This window comes from Mastigoproctus giganteus, chromosome 5, assembly GCF_048544385.1.
Source record: "Mastigoproctus giganteus isolate SK-2022 chromosome 5, ASM4854438v1, whole genome shotgun sequence".
NCBI classification, from domain to species: domain Eukaryota; kingdom Metazoa; phylum Arthropoda; class Arachnida; order Uropygi; family Thelyphonidae; genus Mastigoproctus; species Mastigoproctus giganteus.
The window spans coordinates 198,887,145-198,913,744 of record NC_143579.1 but is presented as its reverse complement, the minus strand read 5'-3'; the positions used below and the strand labels follow the sequence as shown (position 1 = coordinate 198,913,744).

The 26,600-nt window shown below is 36.3% G+C and overlaps 1 protein-coding gene across 1 annotated transcript in view; it reads left to right on the top strand.

Moving 5' to 3' along the window:
* pyd3 (beta-ureidopropionase pyd3) overlaps positions 1 to 26,600 on the top strand; it is a 247,598-nt gene that overhangs the window by 131,967 nt on the left and 89,031 nt on the right. The window contains exon 6 of the mRNA XM_090373642.1: positions 19,848 to 19,962. Within this exon, the coding sequence (XP_090229768.1) occupies positions 19,848 to 19,962 (115 nt within the window). The remainder of the gene's footprint in view (positions 1 to 19,847; positions 19,963 to 26,600) is intronic.

Genomic DNA, 26,600 nt, shown 5'->3' with positions numbered 1-26,600 from the left:
TTTGAGCACTAGCCATCCATTTACTACTCAAAAACTCATGAATTTCATCTATCCATCTCCGCCTTTGTCTTCCAGGTTTTCTTCTAGCTCCTCTTGGGTACCATTCTGTTATTTTCTTAGTCCATCTGTCATCATGTCTTCGAGCTATGTGTCCTGCCCAAGACCATTTTAGTTCTTTAGTTTTGATAAGAATGTCCTTTACTTGAGTTTGCTGCCTAATCCATGTGTTTCTCTTCTTATCTAACAGTCTGATTCCCAATATAATTCGTTCCATCCTTCGCTGTGTAGTTCTTAGCTTCTCTTCCATTCTTTTGGTGAGTGCCCAAGTTTCACTTCCATAAGTCATGGTGGGGAGTATACATTGATTCATTATTTTACGTTTCAGACAAACTGGGATATTGCTCTTCAGTATGTGACTATATTTCCTGTATTCTTCTCTTGACTTCCAGCCATTTATCATTATTACAGCTAATAACTTGTCCCAGATAAGTATATGACTCCACCTTTTCAATTACTGCCCCTTCAATCATTATTTCCCTTTCCGTGGCATACTTGTTCATCATTACTTTTGTTTTAGCCATATCCATCTTTAGTCCAAAATCCTTACTAACTGTGCATAACTGATTAAGATTTTCCTCTAATTCTTTGGGATCGTGGCTTATGACCACAATGTCATCTGCAAATCGTAAATGGTTTAGGTACTCTCCGTTCACATTGACTCCTTTCTGCGACCAGTCTAATCTTCTGAAAGCTTCCTCAAGGGCAGCAGTAAACAGCTTCGGAGATATTGTGTCTCCTTGTCGAACTCCTTTCTCGATTTTAAATTTGCTACTGTCTTTGTCTAGTCTAATAAAGGATGTAGCACTCTCATATATTTTCTTCAAGATCATAATATATGGAGTATCTATGCCTTGTCTTTCCAGTGCCCGAAACATTGCCTTATGCTGTATGGAGTCAAATGCCTTCTCATAATCCACAAATGCCAGGCATAATGGTGTTTTATATTCATTTGCTTTCTCCATTAGCTGTGATATTACGTGAAGGTGATCCATAGTTGAGAATCCTATCCTAAAGCCAGCTTGCTCTTTCGGTTGATTCTCATCAAGTATTCTTTCAAGTATTCTTTCTAATCTGTTAGTAATGATCCTTGTGAACAACTTGGAGATATGGGATAACAAGCTAATTGGTCTATAATTTCCAATTTCTGATTTATCTCCTTTCTTATGCAGCAAAACTATGATTGCATTATTCCACTGCTTAGGCATCACACCTTTTCTAATGCACTTTGTGAAGAGCCTAGCCAGTTTTTGTGTTATGTCTCTTCCTCCCAATTTTAACAACTCTACAGTAACTTCATCTTCCCCCGGGGCTTTCCGATTCTTCATTTTCTTCAATGCATGTTCTACCTCATCAGGAAGAATATCAGGTATGTCGTATGTGTTGCTAATTTGCAATCCATCTTCCCCACTGCTGGTATCATTCCCTCGCTCCTTGTATAATTCTCTATAGTAGTCTTCTGCTATTTGAATTATGCCTTCTCTGCTGTTTATAAGTACACCATCGCTATTCTTCAGTTTCAGTATCATTTGTCTTTCTGTATTACTGCTCATGGCTGCTGATTTAAATCCTTTGTTTTCCCTTAATGCTTGTTCTACTTTTCTTGTGTTAAATCTTCTTATGTCCTCTCTGAGTCTCTTTCTAATGGCTTTGCATAACTCAGTATACTCAATTTTCTCCCTATCAGTGTTTTTCTTGCTCTTCATTTGTCGTCTTTGGTTCATCATGACAAGTGTTTCTTGACTAATTTTTTCTTCTTTGGATTTCTGTTTCCCTATAGGTTTCTTGGGCTTTATCACTTTCAGAAAGTTGTAATATTCCTCGTCGATATCTTGGTCCTGAGCAGTCTGCAGAAGCTCAAACTTGTTCTTAAGTTCCAGTACATACTGCTTTTTCTCCTCCTCTGTTATTTCAAAGACCTTTGTATTATTTACTCGAGTCAGTTTTTTCCTTTCCTTTCCTACATCTATATTAAGTGTACATCTTACCATTCTGTGATCACTTCCAACATTTACATTATTCAAGACGGTAACATCATTCACAATGTATCTTCTGTTAGTGAGGATGAAGTCAATTTCATTAGTTGTTAATCCATTTGGACTCTTCCATGTCCACTTTCTGTTCACCCTTTTCTTGAAAAAAGTGTTCATTACTGATAGTCCTTGAGATTCTGCAAATTCCACAAGTCTTTCATCTCTTTTATTTCTTTCACCAATTCCAAAATTTCCTATAGTTCCTCTTTCTGCACTGTTTTGCCTTTTTCCAACCTTAGCATTGAAGTCCCCCATAATAATAGTGTAGTGGGTTTTCTGCTCATCTAGAAGACTCTCAATTTTTGTGTACATTTCTTCAACCTCTTCATCATCATGGCTCGATGTTGGTGCATAAATCATTATAATCTTTAGCTTGTACCTCTTAGAAATCTTGAGTATTAGTCTTGACACCCTTGGTGATGTACTTTTGAATTCCAAGATGTTGTTTTTAAAATCTTTATGGACCATAAACCCAACTCCACCTTCACTCCTTTCACTGTTTCCATTGGTGTACAGCAGATTTCCACTTGATAAACTTATAAGTGATTCATTTCTTCTTCTTGTTTCAGCCAAACCGATGATATTCCAATTCACATTTTCTAATTCCTTTTCCAGCTCTAATATCCTGTCTTCACCGATGAGTGATCGTACGTTATAACAGGCCAGGTTCAGTTTCCGTGCATGGCAGCCTGGTCGTACCCAGAGATTCTTAGCACCCTCTGCTTCCACTCTGATCCTCTCGCTGCCGTAAGAGGGAGAGTGAAAGCTGCTGGGGACTGAGGGCCATTTGTATTGTTGTGCTCTCGTTGCTGGAGGGTTTGGTCTTTTCCTCTTCACGCTGACCAGGCGTCTTGAAGAGAACCACTCTACACGTTCGTTGCCACCTAAGTGACGTAACAGGGCTTACCATCGAGAAGGTGTGCATGAGTGGATTTTAGGGAAGCAGGCCAACCGGACTTCTCCTAAATCTTCTGTAATAGAGAGATATTGGATCCATCAGTGTTTTAGGCTGAGTGTCTGATAACACACAGGATACCTGTTCCCCTCTAAGCCCCTTCACATCATCATTCACATCATCATTCACAAACTGTGGACATGATAAATGCTGCTTGAGAGTTCTAAAGATATGAAAGTTTGAGGATGTCAAGTTAGGACAGTGTTAGACGTTGCAACATCTCTCACCCATTGTTGGGCTGTGTAGTGCCACAGTTTTTGAGCATGATCATACACTACCTTGCATTTTTCCTTGTCTCTTTGAATTTTTTTTAGTGAGGATGGTGAGTGTGCTTTCCATGTCATGTAGTCCACTTTTGACTCTGGTGTGACATGATGGAACTAGGCTAATCACACACGATAATTTTCTGAAATGCTCCATTGAGTGCCTCAGACCCTAGAAATTGTCCCAACAGTTCTATATGCATGTTTTCTTAGTCAGCTGTTTTTGCACCCACAATGATGACATCTTCCTGTATCTCAGCATGTCATAAATGATTTCATGAATGATTTCATAATTGAATTCATAGACCCACGTCATAGAAATATTTAACTTTTCTGCAATTTTTCAAAATTTCAGGATTCATCTTGGATAAGGTGAATATATAAGGTGAATATATAAGGGCATTGATAAGACAGATGTTGTCTACTGTGGGGGACAAATGTGGTCATCCCAAGAATAGTTCATCATTCATTATTACTAGGTTGGAATGCACCATACAGGAATTTGTTACCTGCTTATGTTGTGTTCAATATATGTGGCAATAACCTGCTAATGAAGTTGAATTGGTGTGTTGCCTTTTGCATGCAGAAAATGAATCACATTTCTTGCCTCTGTATTTGATCAAATTTCCAGTCTCACTGCAATTTTGATTTGGATGTCACATGTGAATGTGACATCCAAATGTGGAGACCTAGCATGCTCTTCTTGCTGTTCAAACAAGTACTTGTGAACCTTTACTGCCTACTATGCCTGCTTGTACTTTACTTTCAGAACCTCCTTCATGTATATCAAATGAAATTTTTGCTTAGCAAGACCAGTTTGTGAAGTGCTTTGTTGGCAAAGCTTGATACTGAAATATATATACGGGGTGTCTCAAAAATATTGGTACAAACAAGGTAACATCTAAAGGAATGTGAATCGCATAGGAACCTATAACCGGAAATGTACTGTAAGTCGGTACACAGCGCTGTTCATCAGTTCACGAGAGGGAAAATTTCTGGTTTACTCATTCAAGCAGTAGTCACCGCATGAAGAGCATGCATCGATATACGAACTGCGAGCTGGCAGACATGCACCTAGTGTATGGATTAGCAGAGGGCAATGGACGAGCCGCTCAACGAATTTATGGAGAATGCTTCACAGACATGTACCGCACCACCATTTGTTTGTGCGTGTGCATCAAAATTTGTGCGATTATGGATCATTTAGAGGTAACAGGAGTAGTGCGGGCAGACCACATTCAACACGAACTCCCACCATGGAACAAAGTGTGTTGAATGAGGTCCAGAATAATCCTACTACTAGCACATGTGCCGTTGCCTCTGCCTTAGGAGTGCCTCGTTGCAGTGTACAGTGTGTCTGGCACGACGATTCCTTACACCCCTTTCATCTCCAAAGGGTTCAGTTGCTGCTCCCCCAAGATAATCCTGCACGTGTGGCTTTTGCGTAGTGGTTTCTCCAAGAAAGTGTTCAAGACTTGAATTTTCCAGCCTATGTTTTGGTCATGGATGAGGCTTATTTCACTCGGGAAGGCTTATTCAATCAGCACAATGCTCATGTGTGGGCTCACGACAACCCAAACGGTGTGCGCCCCCATGCGGCACAACATCGCTTCGCAATAAATGTGTGGGCAGGTATGGCTGGTGACTGCTTAGTCGACCCATACCTGTTATCATCCTGCATGAACTCCACTAAATATTGGATCTTTTTGAACAAGTTCTACCAGGATTATCTGATGATATTCCAGCAAATGTGAGATGCAACATTTGGTTTCAACATGACGGGGCACCTGCCCATTATGGAAGGTGTGTTCGTGACCATTTGAACAGGCGTTTTGGGTGTCTATGGATTGGCCGTGGTGGACCCGTTGCCTGGCCCCCCATGCTCACCTGATTTATCGAGCCTTGATTTCTTTCTGTGTGGGGGCCCTCAAATCTATTGTGTATGAATTACCTGTGGAGACGGAAATGGACCTCGTGGCGAGACTCGTTTGCACTGCTGCTGTTGTCAAAGAAACTGTGTCGGTGTCATGCATGAATCGCGTCTCGTGGTGGAACCCTCTAGCATCTGTTGTAACATCATGAAATGCATCCATCTCATACTCCATTGTTAATATTATGTCAAATAAATGTTTGCCACTAATTACTGTCTTGTGTCATTTCTGCTTTTTGTGCCTCTACTACCACTTTCCCGTGACTACTCCGGTTATGGGTTCCTATGCGATTCACATTCCTTTAGATGTTACCTACCACCCCTAAACGTTTGTACCAATATTTTTGAGACACTCTGTGTATAGTGTCATTACTGCATTGGGATGTAGGTTTAGTGTAATATTTTTAATTTTATTGAAATTGAATTGAAGTCATGCCTTAGACCAGAGCAGCACAGCAAACGGTTCAAGGTAGTGGGAGTGCTGTGGCTTGGGGGTGAACTGATGGGGGGTGGTTGTCCTCTGAATCACAGACTTTTGAAATGTACTGCTTGTTTGATGTTTGTGAAGCTATCAGAACAGGCTATGATATTGCCAAGGGGGAATGTCTTTGTGTGTGCTTGACGTAAGGAAGTTAGGTGCCAACTCAGCATTTTTATGGGTCTTTATGAGAGTGTGAAGAACACAATAGATGCTCTCGAAGGATTTAAATAGGAGAACCCATTAAGCTCTCAGCTGCTCACATTAACGTGGCACTTAGTCATTAGGCAACACAGTGGCAATCCCCAGTGCAGAATGTGCTGGTACAGCAGGAACTAGTTATTGTCGGTAATGCTATTGTCAGGAAAATGGGGAATATATGATGAGAACCTTGTCGATCAATTCGGCCCTGGAAAGATTGTGCAAGGCTCAAGGGGTAGAATTTTTTTCAGCCTGGTCTGTACTTGTTAACAGAAGGGACTGTTTCTACAGGGATGGGATACACTTAAATAGAAAGAGTGCAAGAATATTTGCTGATGCTATCGAGGCAGTGTTAGGTGGGTCGGAAAACTGCTAGCTTGAGGGGATACAAGGACTAATAGTAGCCACTGGCAGAGGTGAAAGTGATTCTTGCACTGCTTCTATTGAAATGAGCAGAAGCCTGGAAAACAAGATGCAGGATATTTCAGAGACTACTGGGAGTCATTGCAGTACAATTAAACACATCAGTTGTGTTAGGGTAGTTAAGAAAAAGAACAGGTGCATGTATACTTGCCTGTATACCAATGCTAGGAGTTTTGTAAACAAATTTGATGAATTTCAGGTATTGCTCAAAGCATCAAAGGTGGATATTGTTGGGATATCAGAGACGTGGTGTCACACAGGTATAAGGAATGCATAACTGGAATTTGGGGAGTACAATGTCTACAGAAAGGATAGCTAGGATAGGAAGGGAGGAGGGGTTATGCTATTAGTTAAGAAACACATAAAATCCAAGGTAGTGAAGCCAGTTGACATCGCTGGACAGTGCAGTGTTGAGTCAGTTTGGTGTGACATAAGCATTGGGAGATCAAAATTGAGAGTAGGAGTGTGCTATAGGCCTAATGACTCTGATGAGTATAATAAGAAACTGTACAGGGAAATAGAGTGGGCCAGTAAATCAGAGAGTCTTATAATGGGGGATTTTAATTTCCCAGATATTGACTGGAATTTGGGGGCTGGTCACTCACACACTAGCAAGGCTTTTGTGGATTTATTGGATGATTGTTTTCTACATCAGCATGTTCGGGAGGCAACTAGAGGGAGTAATACTCTTGATTTGATTATCAGTAGCGATTCTTCATGCATTAAGAATCTGCAGTTAAATGAACCACTAGGTGACAGTGATCACAGTGTGCTGAAGTGGGATTTACTCAAAGAGGTAACTACCATTAGGGGTAAAGGGAAGGGTTATTGCTTTCGTAAAGGCGACTACGATGGACTGAGACTATTTAAATTCTATACAGTGGGACCAACTGATGATGTTACCAACAGCAAATTCAAAATGGGAAGCATTCAAAGAACTTATCTTGGAAGCTACTAGGCTTTACATACCAACTAAGAATTATTGTTCAAGGTCTAGGCCTAAATGGATGTCAGATGAACTAATGAGACATATGGCAGAGAAGAAAAATGCATGGGATACATACAAATTAACATGTGACACAGAAGCCTATGGTAGATACAAGTTGATCTGTAACCAAGTTACAAAGGAGGTTAGGCAGGCGAAGGCAGATTACGAGAAATCCTTGGCAAGGGATGCAAAGAAAAACAGCAAAGAGTTCTTTACTTATGCAAACTCTAGAAGGAAGGGGATGAATCAGATTGGTCCACTTGATATCGATGGTTCAACTGTTGATGATCATGCTCAGGTAGCTAACAAACTAAATGAATATTTTGCATCGACATTCACACGTGAGGAGTTATTCAGCGAGGGGAATGCCAGAGGTGTATTCAACTCTGGCAGTAAGCTAGATAATCTTGTAATAACTGAGAGTAAAGTGGAGGAGAAATTGTTGAAGATAAACACAATAAAGGCACCTGGGGTGGATGAGATCTATCCAGTTATATTAAAGGAGGCAGCAAAGCAAGTAAGCAAACCCTTAGCTATAATTATGAGAGCTTCCTTCGACTCAGGGGAGGTACCCATAGACTGGAGAAGTGCAAATGTGACCCCAATTCACAGAGGAGGATCAAAGGCTGACACAAGTAATTATAGACCTGTGAGTTTAACTTCTGTTCCAGGAAAATTAATGGAGGCACTGGTTAAAGAAGCACTGCAGGATCATCTAGACAAGACTTCAGTTATAGCTCGGACACAGCATGGTTTTGTTAAGGGAAAGTCTTGCCTGACCAATTTGATTGGATACTATGATGCAGTCACAAAAGAACTGGATGCAGGGAATAACTTTGATATTATATACTTGGATCTTAGAAAGGCTTTTGATACTGTTGCACATGGAAGACTGCTGCATAAATTGGAAAGTGTGGCATTGGAGGCAAATTGCTGCTATGGATAAAGGGGTGGTTGAGGGGGAGAAGACAGAGAGTGGTAATCAATGGGTACTGCTCATCTTGGACTAATGTTATTAGTGGAGTCCCTCAGGGTTCAGTGTTGGGTCCATTATTGTTTTCTGTATTTATAAATAATATTGATGGTGGTATATCAAGCTTAATATCCAAGTTTGCAGACGATACAAAGGTTGGTAGGGTTGTTAAGGACACTACTGACGCTATGCTGCTGCAACACGATCTGAAAAGGTTGAGCAGATGGGCTGAGAGGTGGCAAATGAAGTTTAACATTGACAAATGTAAAGTACTACATATGGGAAACAGCAACCCCAAAGCAACATATCAACACTGTGGTACTATAGTGGTAGAGAATGAAAAGGACCTGGGGGTAATTGTGCAGGCAGATATGAAGTTCTCTGAGCAGTGCAGATGGGCTGCAAGAGTAGCTCATGGTGTCTTATCAATGATATACAGGAATTTTTCTAGCAGGGATAAGGAGGCGATTATTCCCTTGTATAAGGCAATGGTCAGGGCACACCTTGAGTACTGTATACAGGACTGGAGGCCTCATTTCAAGAAGGATGTAAAGCTGCTGGAACGAGTACAGAGAAGTTCAACAAGATTAGTGAATGGAACAAAGGGTTGCTCTTACGAAGAAAGGCTTAAGTTTTTGCAAATTACAGTGTCTGGAGACTAAGCATAGGCGGGGTGATCTGATAGAGGTGTATAAAGCCTTGAATGGTTTGAGCATGCTGAATGCTGATAGGATTCTGCCTCTTGCTCAGAATAATTACCTGAGAGGGCATAAATTCAAATTGAGGAAAGAGATGTAGGATAGATGTGTGGAAATTTGCCTTTAGCCAGCGGATAGTTGGTTGGTTGGTGGAACAGACTTCCATCCCTTGTTGTGGAAGTTGATAGCCTAAATAAATTTAAGACTCAGCTGGACAGGTATTTTGAACGAATGGAGGGGTGAAGTGGAAGTTTTTTTTTTTTTTTTTTGGCTGATGCTGCGTAAGCTTGCTTTCTTGCATCATATGCCTATGCTAATATATTGTGCAAAAAGGATGAGTTGAACAGGACCATGTTATGTCTGCCAGGGGAAAAGTTGATGTTGTAGAGCAGATATCTTTTAAGGGTGATATTGTTGTACATATTGGCACTAATGAAATTAAGATTAGGCGAACTTCGGAATTACTTAACAAGAACAGGTCAGTGTTGAAAAAAAGCCATGAGTTAGGGTTGAATTTGAAAGTGTCTGCAATTACACCCAGACATGATAGGAGGGAGTATATGGTGAGAGATATCAATCAATTCAGTCCTGGAGAAATTGTGCAAGGCTCACGGTGTTAGAATTTTTTGCAGTATGATCTGCAGGAGAGACTGCTTCTACAGGGATGTGATACACTTAAATAGAAAGGGTGCAAGAATATTTGCTGTTGCTATCGAGGCAATGTTAAGTAGGTCAGAAAACTACTAGCTTGGGGGGATACACAAACTAATAGATTAACAGTAGCTGCTGGCAGAGGTGAAAGTGGTTCTTGCACTGCTTCGCTTGGAATGAACAGCAGCCTGGAAAACAAGGTACTGGAGATTTCAAGGACTGCTGGGAATCATTGCAGAACAAGTTAATATATAGGCTGTGTTAGGGTAACTAAGAATAAGAACAGGTGCCTGTATACTTGCATGTACACCAATGCCAGGAGATTAGTAAATAAATTTCATGAATTTGAGGTGCTGGTCAAAACATCAAAGGCAGATATTCTTGGGATAAAAGAGACACGATGTCACACAGATATGCAGAATTGGAATTTGGGGAGTTAAATGTGTACAGAAAGGGTAGGAAGGGAGAAGGGATTATGCTGTTAGATAAGAAACAAAATCTAAGGAATTACATCCAGTTGACATGGGTGGACAGTGCAAAGTTGAGTCAGTTTGGTGTGACATAAGCATTAGGAAAACAAAATTGAGAGTAGGAGTATGTTATAGGCCTAATGAGTACAATGAACAACAGTACAGAGAAATAGTGGGCCAGTAAATCAGATTATCTTATAATGGGGTATTTTAACTTCTCAGATGTTGACTGGAACTTGTGGTTTGGTCACTTGCACAGTAGCAAGGCTTTTGTGGATTTATTTGATGATTGTTTTGTAAAGCAGCATATTTGAGAGGCAAAGAGGCAGTAATACTCTTGATATGATTATCAGCAGTTATTCTTCATGCATTAAGAATCTGCAGATAAAGGAATCACTAGGTGTCAGTGATCATAGTGTGCTGATGTGAGATTTACTCAAATATGCAACTACCATCAGGTTGTTGCATATTTGAGGAAGGGATTTTGATTTCAGGTGACTATGGTGGTCTGACACAGTTTTTCAGTTCTATACAGTGAGACTAACTGATGATGTTACCAACAGCAAATTCTAAATGGAAAGCATTCAAAGAATTAATCTAGCAAGCTACTAGGCTTTTCATACCAACTAAGAAATATTGTTCAAGGCCTAAATGGATGTCAGATGAGCTAATAAGACTCGTGGCAGAGAAGAAAAATGCATGAGATGCATATAAATTATCAAGTGACACAGAAGCCTGTGGTAGATATAAGCTGGCCTGTAAACAAGTCAAAATGGAGGCTAAGCAGTTGAAGGCAGAGTACAATAAATCTTTGGCAAAAGATGCAAAGAGAAGGAAGGGAATGAATCAGATTGGTCCCCTTGATCGATGATTTGGCTGTTGATGATCCTGCTCAGGTAGCTGACAAACCAAATGAGTATTTTGCATCTACATTCACACATGAGGAGTTATTCAGGGAGAGGAATGCCAGAAGTTAATCAAACTCTGGCAGGGAGCTAAATAACTAAGACCAAAGTGGAGAAGAAATTGTTGAAGTTAAACATAAAGACACTTAGGATGGATGGGATCACCCAATTGCATTTAGGGAGGCAGCGAAGTAAGCAAAACCTTAGCTATAATTATGAGAGTTTACTTGGATTCAGGAAAGGTACCCATGAACTGGAGATTTGTAAATGTGACCCCAATTCACAAAGGTGGATCAAAGGGCGACAAGAGTAATTACAGACCTGTTAGTTTAACTTCTGTTCCAGGGAAATTAATGGAAACACTAGTTAAAGAGCACTACAGGATCATCTAGCCAAGACTGCAGTTATAGTTCAGACACACATGGGTTCTTGTCTGACCAATTTGATTGGATACTGTGATGTGGTCACAAAGGAACTGGATGCAAAAATAATTTTGATAACGTATACAGGTAACCCCCATATAACACAGTACTTCTACAACATGGTTTCGCTCTAACATGAATGATAAATTGCAGCATTCCTCGAATAACATGGTTTTACTCTAACACGGTTAGAGAATTGTGGCAAATGTCACATAATACAGTTTTTTTTTTTTTAGCTTTTGTGGAAGGGAAACCCTGCTATTATGTTGGATGTTATTTTTCAACATTTCCATTCTTTTTTTGTGAATCTCTGCTGTTGACTCGCTAGTAGTTATGCAAAAAAATAAATAAATATTGAGAAATCCCTGTGTTAGGTTCGGTGCTATTGAACTCGTGCTTGTTGAACGTGTTGGAAAAATCTAGATTTCAAAGTTTTATTACTATTGGATAACGCGCCAGGCCATCCAAAAGTAATTCAAACGTTGAAGTAACGTTTAAGTCATTCGAATGTTGAAGTAATGTTCCTACCACCTAATACAACTTCTTTAATTCAGCCATTATATCTGCCTTTAAAACTCATTACATCAGAAAATGATTACGATGGATTTTGGAAAAAGTTGATTGTGAATCTATTGAAGTGATGGAAGCATGGAAACATTTTTCAATTGTGGACTGTATCGGCTTAATTATTATTATTATTATTATAATTAGCCATATGGTGCAAGGAAGCCTGAGGCTTTTGCTGCACCAGCCAAAAAAAATTTCTGAGTTACCCCTGAGAGAGAGAGAGAGAGAGAGAGAGAGAGAGAGAGAGAGAGAGAGAGAGAGAGAGAGAGAGAGAGAGAGAGAGAGAGAGAGAGAGAGAGAGAGAGAGAGAGAGGGGGATCACCAAGAAAGAGAAGTATGATGATATCCAGCTCAGGACCCTGGGTGTGCCAAGCCCATACTCACCAGATGTGAGCCCCTGGGGGTAATCATAGTTTTATCTTTCAAAAAAGTAAAACTGTCAACATCAAATGCACATTGGAAAAATGTATGGCCAGAATTCAGGAAATATGGTTAAAATCGGCAGAAAATGGAATCGTGTGATTAAAAAAAAAAGTATTATATTGGGTCACCTGAATATTTCAATTCATCTGCCGTGCATTGTGTATTATTGCGTCTGTAAATTGCGTGTTCTATGGTCTATTTGCTTGTTTTGCAGGACAAAAAACCCAAGTTGCCCCGGGGCAGTGGAGAACCATGCTATATACTCCTGAGACCTACTAACTGAGCCATGGAGTGGAAAAAGCCCATTAAAGTTATTCGTGTCATCAACTGGATTTGAACCTGGACTTTTTCCACCCGGTGTGGGGAGGACGGTGACGATACCACTGTGCTACCATACAGACACAGAATCGTGTGATAGTAGAACTTGCTAAGTGGGTATGAGGGGAAGGTTTTGATGATATGACTACTGAAGTCCTCCTGGGTACACAGTTGGTAGAATCGGCAGTGCCCTACATAGGGTTGAAAACACCTGAGTTTGAATCCCGTCGATGACAGGAGGAATTTTATGGGTATTTTTCAAAACATGGCTGAGTTAGTCAATCTCAGGAGAGGGTAGCATGGCTTTTTTCTCCCTGAAACTCTGGTTTTTCATCTAGCAAAAGGCAAAATTGACCTCAAAACACCATTGGTGTATTCGGGACGGAATGACGTTCCGGTATTTTTTTTTCTAAATGTCATAATAGAAAATCATTAAATTTATACACCTAATATTATAAAACAATGGCATAATCAAAGGGGAGGGAGAAATAATATCTATTTTACCCATTACTACTAAAAATATATATTAATATTAATCTTTAAAATTAATAGATTTCTTTAAAAATTTATTTAAAAACAAAAATATAAAATTTACAATGAAACGTGAACGTTTCTTACTAAAGTACAATATGTTAGATAAATAGATTCAAAGAAGGAGATATACTGTGATGCGCTGCATTTTGATTATTGAGTCAGATTCAGTTACTGTACAGTCGACGTAGCATGATCATATATTCTTCTAAAGAACGACAAACAAGATTTTTTTTTTGTCATTCATATATGTATTATATATGTATTATATATATAATATGTACATGTGAGTTTATGACCAATCTCTACTATTTAGATTAATTAATTTATTTATTACATAAATATATAAATATAAATTTATATATTTAAAATTTAATATAAATTTAAATTTACGTAATTTCAGTATTTAAAAATTAAAAGAAGAAATTTTTATTAAATACAAAATGAGTGAAAAATGCAAGCAAACAACATTAAATAGATTTCTTGATAAAAAAACTGAAAACTGTGCAAGAAAATATACAAACATGTGGAAATGATGACATGACCTCTTCTTTTCCATCAAGATCTAAAGATGAGAGAAACAGTGACACAGAATTAAAATTTAATTGGCACCCCCATGTTTAAAATGCTGACATGTGGACTGAGAAGAAAAAAAAAAGAAGCATATCCTTGGCTTATGTGCAATGCCGGAAAATTAGGATGTTTGACTTGTGTTGCCGTAAAAAAAATTAGAGCCGTCTAAAAAGCAGGGAGTTAGCATTTAAAAGGAATGGAGTTTGGTAGTGGTATCATCTTATGGCAAAGATAGAAGTGCACAATTAACATCTTTGCGAAAGAAAATTTATGAACATTCAAAGAGTACGTCACATGTACAGGCTGAAAAACCTTGCAAGCTGCAAACGAACAATATTTAGAAACAGTAATTGATCAAATGAATGACTCCGAAAATTCTAGCACCTGTAAGGTTTTAGAACTGCATATTATATTGCGAATCATGATCGACCATATTCTGACCATTTTGAGTTGTTACAACTTTAAGAATTGAATGGCACTGTTATTGCTCACAGTTTGCATTCAAGATTAAGTGCTACTAATATAATAGAGCATGTCGCAAGGCAAATGAAATTAAACTTGTGCCAACAAATTGTGGACATACATGGAAACATCAGTTCTCACTGAGCCACTCTAAGCAATAAATCTACTCTGATTATTTATTTAAAATGTGAAACCAATAAAAATGAAAGATCCACATTACTTCTTTCTTGATTTAATCGAATTACCAGATCAAACAGCTTTCACAATAACAGAGTGCCTCTTAAAATGTCTTGAAAAGTATGGATTTGATGACAATTAAAACACTATTTAATTTCTTTTATGAGCGATGGGGCCAGTGTTATGTTGGGCACAAAATCTGGAGTTGGAAATAAATTATTAGAAAAATATCCAAATTTGATCATATGGCATTGTTTAAACCATCAGTTTGAGTTATCAGTTGAGGATGCAATATCAGAAGTTCATGTAATTAACCATTTTCAAATATTTATAGACAAGCTGTACCCTTTTACAGTCTCCAAAAAACCAGAGAGACATTTCCAAAAAACCAGAGAGAAATAAAGGATGTGCTACCAGCATCGGCAAAGAAATTAAAAGGGTACTTAATGTAAGTTGGGTGGCCAGCTCCTTTAGGACCGTATCAGCAGTTTGGAAAAATTTTGCATCTTTATGCCATCATTTTGAAAATGCCAGTAAAGATAACAACTGAAACAAAACTGAACATTCCATGTTCAATGGATTATATAAATGAATTTCATCTGAACAGTTTGTTCTTAATTTAGCCCGATGTACGATGTATTGTTCGAGCTATCGATTCTTTCAAAGTCATTGCAAAAGAGAGATACAATAGTATATGCAGACAAATTGATTCATCCTGCAATTCGTTACTTGGAATTTTTAAAATTTCCTCAAAAAGGAAAAAAGTTGTTAGAAGCCTTAGATGCTATTGAAAAAATGCAGTTGTTTTCAGTAACGTTAACGGACAATAACAAAGTAACATTAATTCATAGAAATCAATTTCTAAACAGTATTATTAATAATATGAAGCATAGGCTGAGCATTAATACAGATTCTACTGAATTTACTGAAGGAATTTCAACTTCAGACATTATAAAATATTTGCAAATTCTTGAACCAAGCAATTGGCCATCTTAAATTGATTCTAGATTTGGAGAAATTGAAATAATCTCTCTCTCTCTCTGTAAACGTTTTAATTTATCTTTCACAAAACGTTTGAATGCCTACAGGGATTATTTAGCTAATGCTGGCCGTAGCGTGCCCACAGATTTGGAACATTAAAAAACTTATTCCAAAATTTGGAATAAGTTTGCAAAAAAAATTTGGAAGAAGCTTGCAGTTCTTCTGAATGTGAGCATGGCTTCAGCAGTATGAATTTAATATTAACAGAGAAAAGATCCGTATTCTTGTCGAACATGTGGCAAGTTTGTTTATTAAACTACATGGTCGACCATTAGAATTATGGAATCCAAATTTTTATGTCCGAACTTGGTTGTGGTCTCATCGTTCTGCTGTTGACCAACAAACCAAAAGGGCAGTCACACAAGAATATGTAATCGATCCTGTATGGGACTTTCTATGATTCTTCTGAGCAGTATCTTTTATATTATTTTGGAGTTTTTTTTTTTTTTTTCTTTTCTGATTTTTTAATTTTTTGTCTTTGTTTTTTACTTTTGAAAATTTTATTTAATAGTTATAAATAAATACTGAACAAATATTTTAATCTTTGACTTATTTATTTTTGCAAATGAAAAAATTTTAGGTAAGTATTTGTAGTTAATCGACGAGCGTTCCGGTACTATTTTTTTAGCAATACACCTCTGCAAAATGTGCACAATTTATAGATAATATATACAGAGCAACATGGCCTTAGTCGCCAATGCTCCTAAAAAAAAAAAAAAAAAGATATGATTACTGAAGACACTCAAGAATTGCTGGTAGAAAAAAGATCTGGTGAAGCAGATTTGGTGGAAATGGCATTTTCGTGGAAATGGCATCCAAATCAATTCAGAGGATGATAGTGCAGATGAAAATTCTGAACTTCCAAATTTTACACTAAAAAACATATAACAGTACTGATAACGGTACGCTACTGCAACAGCATCTAGAAAAGTTGAACAGATGGGCTGAAAGGTGGAAACTGAAGTTTAACATTGACAAATGTAAAGTACTGTATATGGGTAGCAGTAATTCCAGATTAACATATCAACTGTGTGGTACTACATTTAGGGTAGTGGAGAATGAAAGTGTCCTGGAGATAATTATGCAGTCAGATATAAAGTTTTCTGAGCAATGCAGACAGTCTGCAAGAGTAGGTCATGGTGTCTTGTCAATGATATACCAGAATTTTTCTAGTAGGGATAAGGAGATGATTATCCCCTTGTATAATGAAATGGTCAGGCCACACATTGAGTACTGTATACAGGTCTGGAGGCCTCATTTTAGAAAGGATGTAGAGCTGCTGGGACGAGTACAGAGAAGGGCAATGAGATTGGTGTACCTATTCAATTCATCTGCAACTGATGTTACAGATGAATTGAATAGGTACTTTGCATTTGTTTTTTTTTTTTTTTTTTTGATTTGGTAGTTGTTGGCGCATCGGCTTCTGTGGCCATATTGCACCTCCCAAGGTTTTTGCAGTACTTTGATCCAAGCCCGAGGCGGGAATCGAACCCGCGACCTTTGGGTTGCCGGGCAGGTACTTTACCCACTCGGCTAGCCCGGTCGGCTTGCATTTGTCTTTACTGATGAAAGATCCTTCATGCTGAGAAGAGACTGTGTGAGTGAGGCTGAGCCATACAAAATTAGTGATTTTGTAATTACAGATGATTACTTATTAGAAAAATTTTGAGCATAAAGGTGAGTAAGGCTCCTGGAGTTGATGGCATATATCCAGTAGTTTTGAGGAATACTGCTGGGGAGTGAATTGAACCATTAAGGTTAATTGTGAGGGCATCTTTGGACTTGAGGGAGATTTCTTTAGATTAGAGAAGTGCCAATGTAGAAGTGATAACTACAGATCAGTTAATCTGATTTCATTGGTAGGAAAAATCTTAGAGGCAGTGATTTAAAATGAAATTCAGGGACATTTAGATAGATAATGTCATTCTGAAGGACATGCAATTTTGGCTTTGTTAATGGAAAATCATGTTTTAACTAACTTAGTAGGCTATTTGACACAGTTACTCAAAAGCTGGATGCTGGGAACAATTTCAAATACAGCTAGGTCATGATTAGTGCAACTAATGAATCCCATGAAGTAGTCGCATTATTTTAATTCGCACTATTCTAAGTTATAATTATGTGTAAAATATGGTAATTGGTTCCAGCTCGACAGAAATAGGTAATAAAAAATTTTAAACATAAGTTTTTATATGTTTATTAATGAAATGTTACAATAAAGGATAAATTTATTATTAACAAAGTCATAGAATACTGTAAGAGTACATAAGTCATAGAGTATAGAAAGCAAAATAAAAACAAAAAAATTCTAAATATCATTCCTAAAGGTAAGCTTACACTGACGAAAACAACTTTATCGTCTTTTATTTTTTTTAAATATTTTAGCAGCGTAGACTGAACTGTCTTCTCTTTCTTTAAACCTTTGTACATATGCTGGTACATACAGAGTGCTTTATTCACATCTCAGCGGATTTGCATGCTTCGATTGAGGTTAGGGTTAGCATCCATAAGTTAAGTTTTTGCTTCACAACTTCTACAGCTCGAAAGATACCTTTGAATTCCTCAAGAGTGAACTCCTTCACTTGCACATTATCTTGTTCTTTAGCATCATTGTTGGCTTCTTCAAATGCTCTTTGTTGATCTAAAAGTAGGAGATCATCATCAGTCAATTCTTCCGTGTGTGAATTGAGCAGTTCCCGAACATCGCCATTTTCTAGTTCATCAAATTCAAGTTCTCTTCCAGTATTTGTTATTTCTTCTATAATAGTTTTTTCTTTGAACCACTACTATATGCACAATGAGGAAAAATGTGCTTCCACACATGTTGTTTGCAGTTGTTTGTTGCCAAGCATGCTGAATATTTTCTATTGCATGTCTGATGTTATAATTTTTCCAGAAATCTGTTAAGGAATTGCATAGTCTCCTATAGTTTTAGCAGTTGCCTGTTCAAATGTTTTTCTTATGTAGTAGGCCTTAAATGTTGCGATGGTCCCTTGATCCATCAAGGATGTGTTTGGCGGCAAAAAAATGATTTTTCATTTTCACATAATGAACCGAGTGTAGTTGGATGACCTGGACCATTATCTAAAATTAGTAGTACTTTAAATGCAATATTGCTTTCCTTGCAATATTTTTCAACAGCTGGGCAAAAATAGCTTGAAAACCAGTCAGTGAATACAGCTTGGGTCACCCATGCTTTCTTATTTAATCGCCAAATAACTGGAAGTGATCTATGGTTTTACACTTTTAGAATGTGAGGATTTGGAGACTGATAAACAAGCATCGGTTTCAATTTAAAATCGCCCTGAGCATTGTCTCCCAATAAAAGTGTTAGGCGAACTTTAGACACTTTTAATCCAGGTTGAGTTTTTTTCTTTCTTAGAAATGTAAATGTAAATTAAAAACAGTGGAGGAGGAAAGTAATCTGGGTGTTACAATACAGGCAGATATGAAGTTTTCTTATCAGTGTAGAAAGGAAGCCAGGAAAACTCATGGTCTCCTATCGATGATTTATCGAACATTATCCTGTAGAGTTATTATCCCATGCTAATTTAATTGCGATACAGTGACTTGTTAGTAGTTCTGAGATCAACATTTGAAAAAAAATGATCAAGTTAAGGAATATGCAGTATTGCTTGTAATATTTCTGTTATATGCATTTACATTTGTTCAAAGACAATGTTCTCACACCTGGAGATCCTTAAAATAATAATATCAGCATATACCTCCATTTGTAGGATTCAGAGGTTGTTTAAATAATTTCAAGGTGTGTTCATTGAAACTGAATTTTGGGCCTTGTTTAACAAGAAAGCCACATTAGTATATCCTGAAGAAAAAGAAAACAAGCAGCAGCCTCTCTGGACCTGAATTTTATTCAAACTCCCAGGAGTTAGCCATTAAACCTTCTAAATTTAGAAGGTCAAAGCTCTAAATTTGGAAATAATATATACCTCAAATGCAGTCAACATTGGAAAAAAAAAAAAGCAGTTAATAGGTAGTGAATGTTCGAAATTAGCTTATTACCATCATGTTCATCATTTTTTGAGGAAGTATTATTCTGTTAATGTATTTATCTAAAAAAAATCTTAAAACTTGACCCACTTCTATTTCATATGCTGTTAACATAGCAATGGATAAATATGAGATTTAACATAAAAAAAAAAAAAAAAATTATTTAGACGTGTTTATAAATACTCCTGTAAATATGCTTTACACTTACCAGAGTATATTTTGTTTAATAACCAATTTCATCTTTTGAATTGTTTTTATTATAATATTACATTACAATATTGGATATATTTTTTATAGGAAAAATAGCTGTCAACATCTGTTATGGCAGACATCACCCACAGAACTGGATGATGTATGGACTTAATGGAGCAGAGATTGTATTTAACCCTTCAGCTACAGTTGGTAAACTGAGGTATTAATTTTACTAATCATTTTATTTTACTATCTCTTATTTGTTTTCAATGTTTGCTGTTTGTAAAATGCCCACCAAATGATGGTAGTTTTTTTTTTTTTTTATTTATTTATTATTATTTTTAAATCTAAAGTGCACATTTTATCAAAGGATAATTTCTGAAATTGAATACATATCATGGTGATATAGGAATTGATTACAAAAAAGTGATAACATGAGCACTCATTGTATTTAATCTTTTTCTCCCCATTTATTTGTAAATTGAGGCTAGCATTAGCCTCTCAATATTTGTCGAAGAAACATAAAACATGTGCCATCAAGAAGGTAAACTTCTATATGTTTATCTATTAAATCACTGTTAGGTTGTCATTCTCCAGTTGTTATAAAAATGTGTAAATTCTGAGTCAAAGATTATTTTCAATATTGTAAACAATTATTTTCAATATTGTAAACATTTTAAACATGAAAACTTATAATATTTCATGTTTAAAATGTTTGTCAACTGTCCTGATCTTAATCTCAGTAAAATCAAGTTAATGTATGCAATGCATTATATTTTAGGCATGTTAGATTTTTATTTCTTAAATCAACTGAATTTTTTCTTATTCTGTGATTAATAGAAGCAAAAAGTAAATAACGAATTATCTTGTTACCAATTAATTACTAATTTATAACTAATAATATATAAAAGTAATTGTTTTCACTCTTTGTAATCAACAGTTCATGAAATGCAATGCATAATTTAGTCTCTGTGATTTAATAAATTAAACATTTGTAGTATATTGTCAGTGCTTTCTTAATGTAGTTTACTTATTTCTTCCTGGATTTTAATAACAATTAAAATATAACATGTATTTTGAATTTGTTTTATGATTAATATAATAAGTAAATAATAATTCATGATTTATCAATTTACTAAATATATAGTAAATTGATAACAAAAAATGAACAAAAAGCAAGGACTTTTATGTGCAAACTGTGACCATTTTGTTTCTGTGCATCTGCTACATTGTCCATTCATTCTTCTAATCAGCATGTGCCAACAAATGATATCCAGTGCTTATGGATAGTGAATGTGGTATGTACAAAAAAAAAAAAAATAAATAAGTGCTGATTTTTTATTGGTCTAATTTTAATGAAATGTGGAATGATTCAATATACCTTTCTAAAAGAGCCAAATATAAAATTTCATGAAAATCCATCTTTGGGAATTGAGTTATTACATGAAGATGGAAAGATGGATGAGCAGACAGAGGGACATGGTAATGACAAATGGGTGCTTTATGCATATATGCTAATATGCCTAACAATAATTGGTTTATAACAAAAAAAAAAACTTTTATTGTGTGAACCAAGAACATTTTGTTTTTGGTTTAGAATTTGGGGCGAGGGAAGTGCAGTTGCATAGAAAAATCACAGGACAAAATTGGAACTTCTGTTGATACCCATGTGTTTGACACCATGAATTTAATTTTGGATTTGTCTTGTATTAGAGATCTGCATTCTAGAATTCTCAAATTATTCCTTTCTCACATTGATTCATAAAATCAATGAAATAAGATAAAGCTTAAATTTTTTTTTTTTTTTTTTGCTGTATCTGTATCTTCCTTGCTGCTCCAACCTGTGGTTGGGTAAGGTGAATCAGAGCCTTCCATCTTTTTCTATCTTACCAAATCTTATCTACTGTCACTCTCTCTCACTCAATTCCCTTCGTTCCCAAATCTCTAATCTGATCTCTCCATCTTTTCCAGGTTCTTCCTCTTGGCCTCTTGTCCATTTTCACCTCAAACATTGTTCTTGGTATTCTGTTCAAGTTTATTCTCTTCATGTGTCCAAACCATCGCAAACATTGATGCAGTCATCTTCTCCCTCAAACTTTCTATTCCCAAGTTCATTCTAATGTCAATATTTCTAATTTTGTCTCTTCTAGTTTTAGCTAGCATAGTCCCTAGCACCTTCATTCCCATTGCTTGGATTCTGCTAGTATCCTTTTTATTCATCCTCCATGTCTCAGCAGCATAGGTCAAAATAGGTACAAAATATGCCCTATTTATAAGCTTTTTACACTTCATTGGAACTTCCCTAGCCCATAACAGGCTGTTAACATTACAGAAGAAATTCTTAACTAGCTGCTATTCTCCTTGTTATTTCCATATCTAGGCTGCCATCCTTTGTTAATACATTCCCGAGGTGGCAAACCTTTTTAAGGGTGCATACGAAAATTGGCTAAATCTTTTAAATAAACTATCCTCATGTAAAATTGGCTGAATACATGTACACCCGCTATTCGCGAGGGTTACGTTCCTGAGAAATGCCGCAAATACCGAAAACACGAAAAACAGCTCCCATAGTAATAAAGGGGTTCCATTTCAAAGTATGAAATATATAAGAAAAACTAGTCTAAAATTTTGTCTATGTATGTATTATATGTACCTTCATAATATGACTATGTACATAGACAGCACATAGTGAAATGCAAGTATATGGCATCGAAATGAAAATAAGAAGCAATTTAATATTAAATGTAATATTTATTAGAAATTTCAAGCAAATCTTTAAAACCAGCGCCTTTGCTAGCTAAACAACTTATCACCAGTTTTGCTAAAGTGTTGATAAAGGAGTTTTGCCTTTTCACGAATGATGAGTGAACTTAACGGAATTTTATTTTGAGTTCGATCTTCTATCCACAAATTTAAAGCCTTTTCCATTTTTTCTAATTTAACTTCACGAGTTAGAGAGCAAATTTTTGAAGCAATTAGCGTGTTTTCATGGACACTACGGTGGATTTTTTCTTCCGATTTCTTGATTGATCATACCGTTGACTCATTGATTTTATAATGTTTTGCCACAGAGGAGACACTTTCATCATTAGAAATTTTATTTAATAACTCAATTTTATTCGCTAATGTTATCACCTTCTTTGATCTTTTCACATTTCCCTTGTTATTCGTAGCCATATTTTTGTACCATATTTTTTGGGTTAGAAAGTATTTCTAACCCAAAAATAGCCATATATTTTTGGGTTAGAAAGAACTTGTCCACAATAAAGTCACTTTCTTCCATTAACACACTCGAAAAAGTCTGTTTTACACTGCAAAATGGTAGATTTATCACTTTTTAAGCATATCAATTTATAAATTGATAAATTTATTCAGTTTATAAGCATATAAATTAAAAGCAAACGACGAAACCTTCCATGACAAGCGCATAACACATACTGAACAAGGATTAGCGAGAAACATCCACGCTCGCGATTTTGTCACCCCTCTCCCCCCACCCACTGAGCGCTGTTTTGACCGGGAAAGATAATTTTAGCCATGCCCATGTTTTTTTATGGCGGAAAATGTTCACGGTGATTTAAAATTCACATTTTTTTAGGTTTCATTTTATATTAAATCAGCCACCGCGAATACAGATACCGTGAATAGTGGGGGTTTACTTTTAAAAAACTACCCTCACATTCAGAACACAAAATGCATAATGCTTTATTATCATTCTTAATCATACCAAATCTTTCACTCCAAGATCCTTGAAATTCTCTACTACTCCCCTCTTAATTTTAATATTTTTGTTTCTTTGCTGGTTAATCTGACATTTGAACCATCTGTAAAGGGCAAATAGTAATTAAAATATTTGAGAATTTATGGGAATTACTGAAGAATAATCTCCAATTTCCATGCCACATACAAACTGTAATTGACAATGAAGGAGGCTACACTAAATACTGAATGTGGATAATATATTTCACATAACTTTACCAATAACTTATGTTCTAAATAAATGTGTGAAATATACAAAAATTTTTTTTTTTATTTCATTTCACAATTTTGTCATTATCTCACCACTCAGGTTTCAAATATTTTTGGAATGCTCTGAATTCTGCATGCCCAAAAAAATTATATGCGTGCCATGGGTTCGCCACCCTTCCCCTAGGTACTTAAAATTGTCCACCACTTCCAGTATTTCATTCCCTAATTTTATCCCTTTTACACTCACTTCCCCCTCTGTCATTATCACCATCTCTTTGCTTCTTTGGCTACTAATCTTTAGACCATAATCACTGACTACACTTCCACAATGTGTTAGTTTCTCTTGAAGTTCTTCCTCCTTGTTTGCCCAGAGGATAACATCATCTGCAAACACAGCCCTTCCACCTTTTTTATCATCCACCACTACAAGGATATTGTCCATGACAATAATAAAAAGTAGTGGTGACAATGCACTACCCTGTTAAAGTCCATTGGACAGTGGAAACCAATGTTCCCCAAATTTTGTCATCATAACTTTCACATTTTGAATACATATTTGTTAACTTCTACGTAACCTGAGGCTGTTGCCCTAAATGTATTATGTAATCTTAATTAATTCTTAAGAGCACAAATTACGAGCTAAAACATTCCACAATTTAATGGTGTCTGTAAAACGTATACATTCAAGAAGTAGTGCTGGTCAACTGCTATCTGTGTGTTCACAGTCATTGGCAAAGATTAAGGTATATTTCTGATGCAGACATTGGCTCTGGTCAACCTGTTTTCTGCTGTAAGCATCCTATTAGATAATTAGGAAAGAATGATTTTCATTTATTCTGGAATTCATCTGTTGTTTTGCAGAAATGAATCACCCACACATCACTAAATTTCACCTTATCTGTTTACTTGTTAGATACAAGTAGCCCCTAAATCAGTTTTGTTTTAGCTGCTGTGCAAGTAACCTTACAATGTTTAAGAGGAAATCCTTGAGTATAGTGGAAAAAGTGGAAGTGCTTAATAGTGTAGATTGGGGCATTAAAAAAAAGGAATCTCTTTAAAATTTGGTATCCCTGCCAGCAGTGTGCTAACCATTCTGAAAAACCGTGTTTCAATTCTCAAACTGTTTGAGGAAATGGAACCCAGTAGGAAGCATGTGAAATTATGCCTGAGATGAAGCCGTTTTTAAGTGGGTGAAGTTGATTCAAGCCCAAAACATGCCGATATCGGGGCCATTAATAAAAGAAAAGGTTATGGAGTACGCATCTTTTTCTGAGGCATAAAACATTCCCAGCCAGTTCTGGATGGCTAGACAAATTTATTTTTGGTGAAAGCGGAGTTGTAATCAAAGAAGACTGTACCCATTGTAAAGAAACAGTTTTGAAATGGAGGATTACGAGCCCAAAGACATATTCAATGTTAATGCAACAGGTCTATTTTTTTAAATGTTTGCCAAACAAAACACTGACTTTTATGATTGTCGGTGATAAATGTTGGTGGTAAAAATAGTAAGGAGAGAATTAGTCTTGGTTGGTGCAAATATGGCTAGTAATGAAAAACTGAAGCTTTTGGTAATAGGGAAAAGTGAACAACCCCGATGTTTCAAAGGAGTAAAGTCGTTAGAGTTGGACTACAACAAAAAATCTTGGATGACAAGTGAAATTTTTGAACAGTGGATTTTAAATTTTGATAGAAAGATGACAAAATAAAACCGAAAAATCACATTGATTGTCGACAGCTGCCCACCTTCACTCGGTAATTTCAAAACTTACAAGTGTGAAGCTTGTTTTCCTCCCCCATACCTCATCTAAACTGCAGCCAAATGGACCAAGGCATTATCAAGAATTTGAAAATGCATTACCGAAGGTGCATTACTGAAAAAAATACTGAGAATAGAAACCAACCAACCAACCTATAGATTCTGTTATAGATTTGTGGATGTGCATATGACTAAAGTGTGGAGTCAAGATTCACTCTTGACTCCACACATAAACAACGATTAAGAATTGTTTTGAAAAACCAGTTTTTGCTAAAAAGCCAATTAACAGCGATGAGAGGGATGAACTATTACAAGATATTGAGCAATCTTGGGAAGAATTCCAATTGAGGTTTGGTCAGTGGAGAAATTGTTCTTGAGGAATTTTTAGGTGTTAATAATGATGTCATTATAGTTGAATATCCAAGTGACTCCAACATTTTGGAGCATATTCAAAGAACTAGTGACAATATCATCATTGAGCTGGATGAAATTGAGGGCAATATTAAACCTACCAAACATCAAATGTTGGCAGCATTTGAAATTTTGCATTGAGGCCTTTGGCATGAAGAAAATTTGTGTGTTTAAAAAAATGCGAACATTTTTATGGATGATGTACAGTAAAATCCAGTGTACTACAAAAAAAAATCCAAATATTTTACAAAATAATTCTTAAAAGTGTACTAATATATTGTGCGCATTATGTAAGTGCCATTTCTTAATATGCATGTATTAATAAATTAACTGTTTTAAAATGTTATAGAAAATTTATATTCATTCCCACTTATTTCTAATTTATTTCTCGAATCTTTTACTATATTGCTGAATGTTGAATTACAGCATTTTTAATTGCGAAATGATATTTCTTTATAATGAAATTTCTGTTTAACAAATTTTTTTCAAGTGAATGACCGATTTTGTTATATAGAGTTCTGACTGTATATTGAGTTCCTATTTTGCTAGTTTATTGGAATATATTAAAAAAGAGGTATACCATTGATAGAACTAGAACAATGTACAAATTGGTGTAGTGTGGCATTAATGGCAAGTTACTGCTTTGGATAAAGGGATAGTTGAGCTTGAGAAGATAGTGAGTTATTAACGGATGCTGTTCTTTGAGGACTAATGTTATTAGT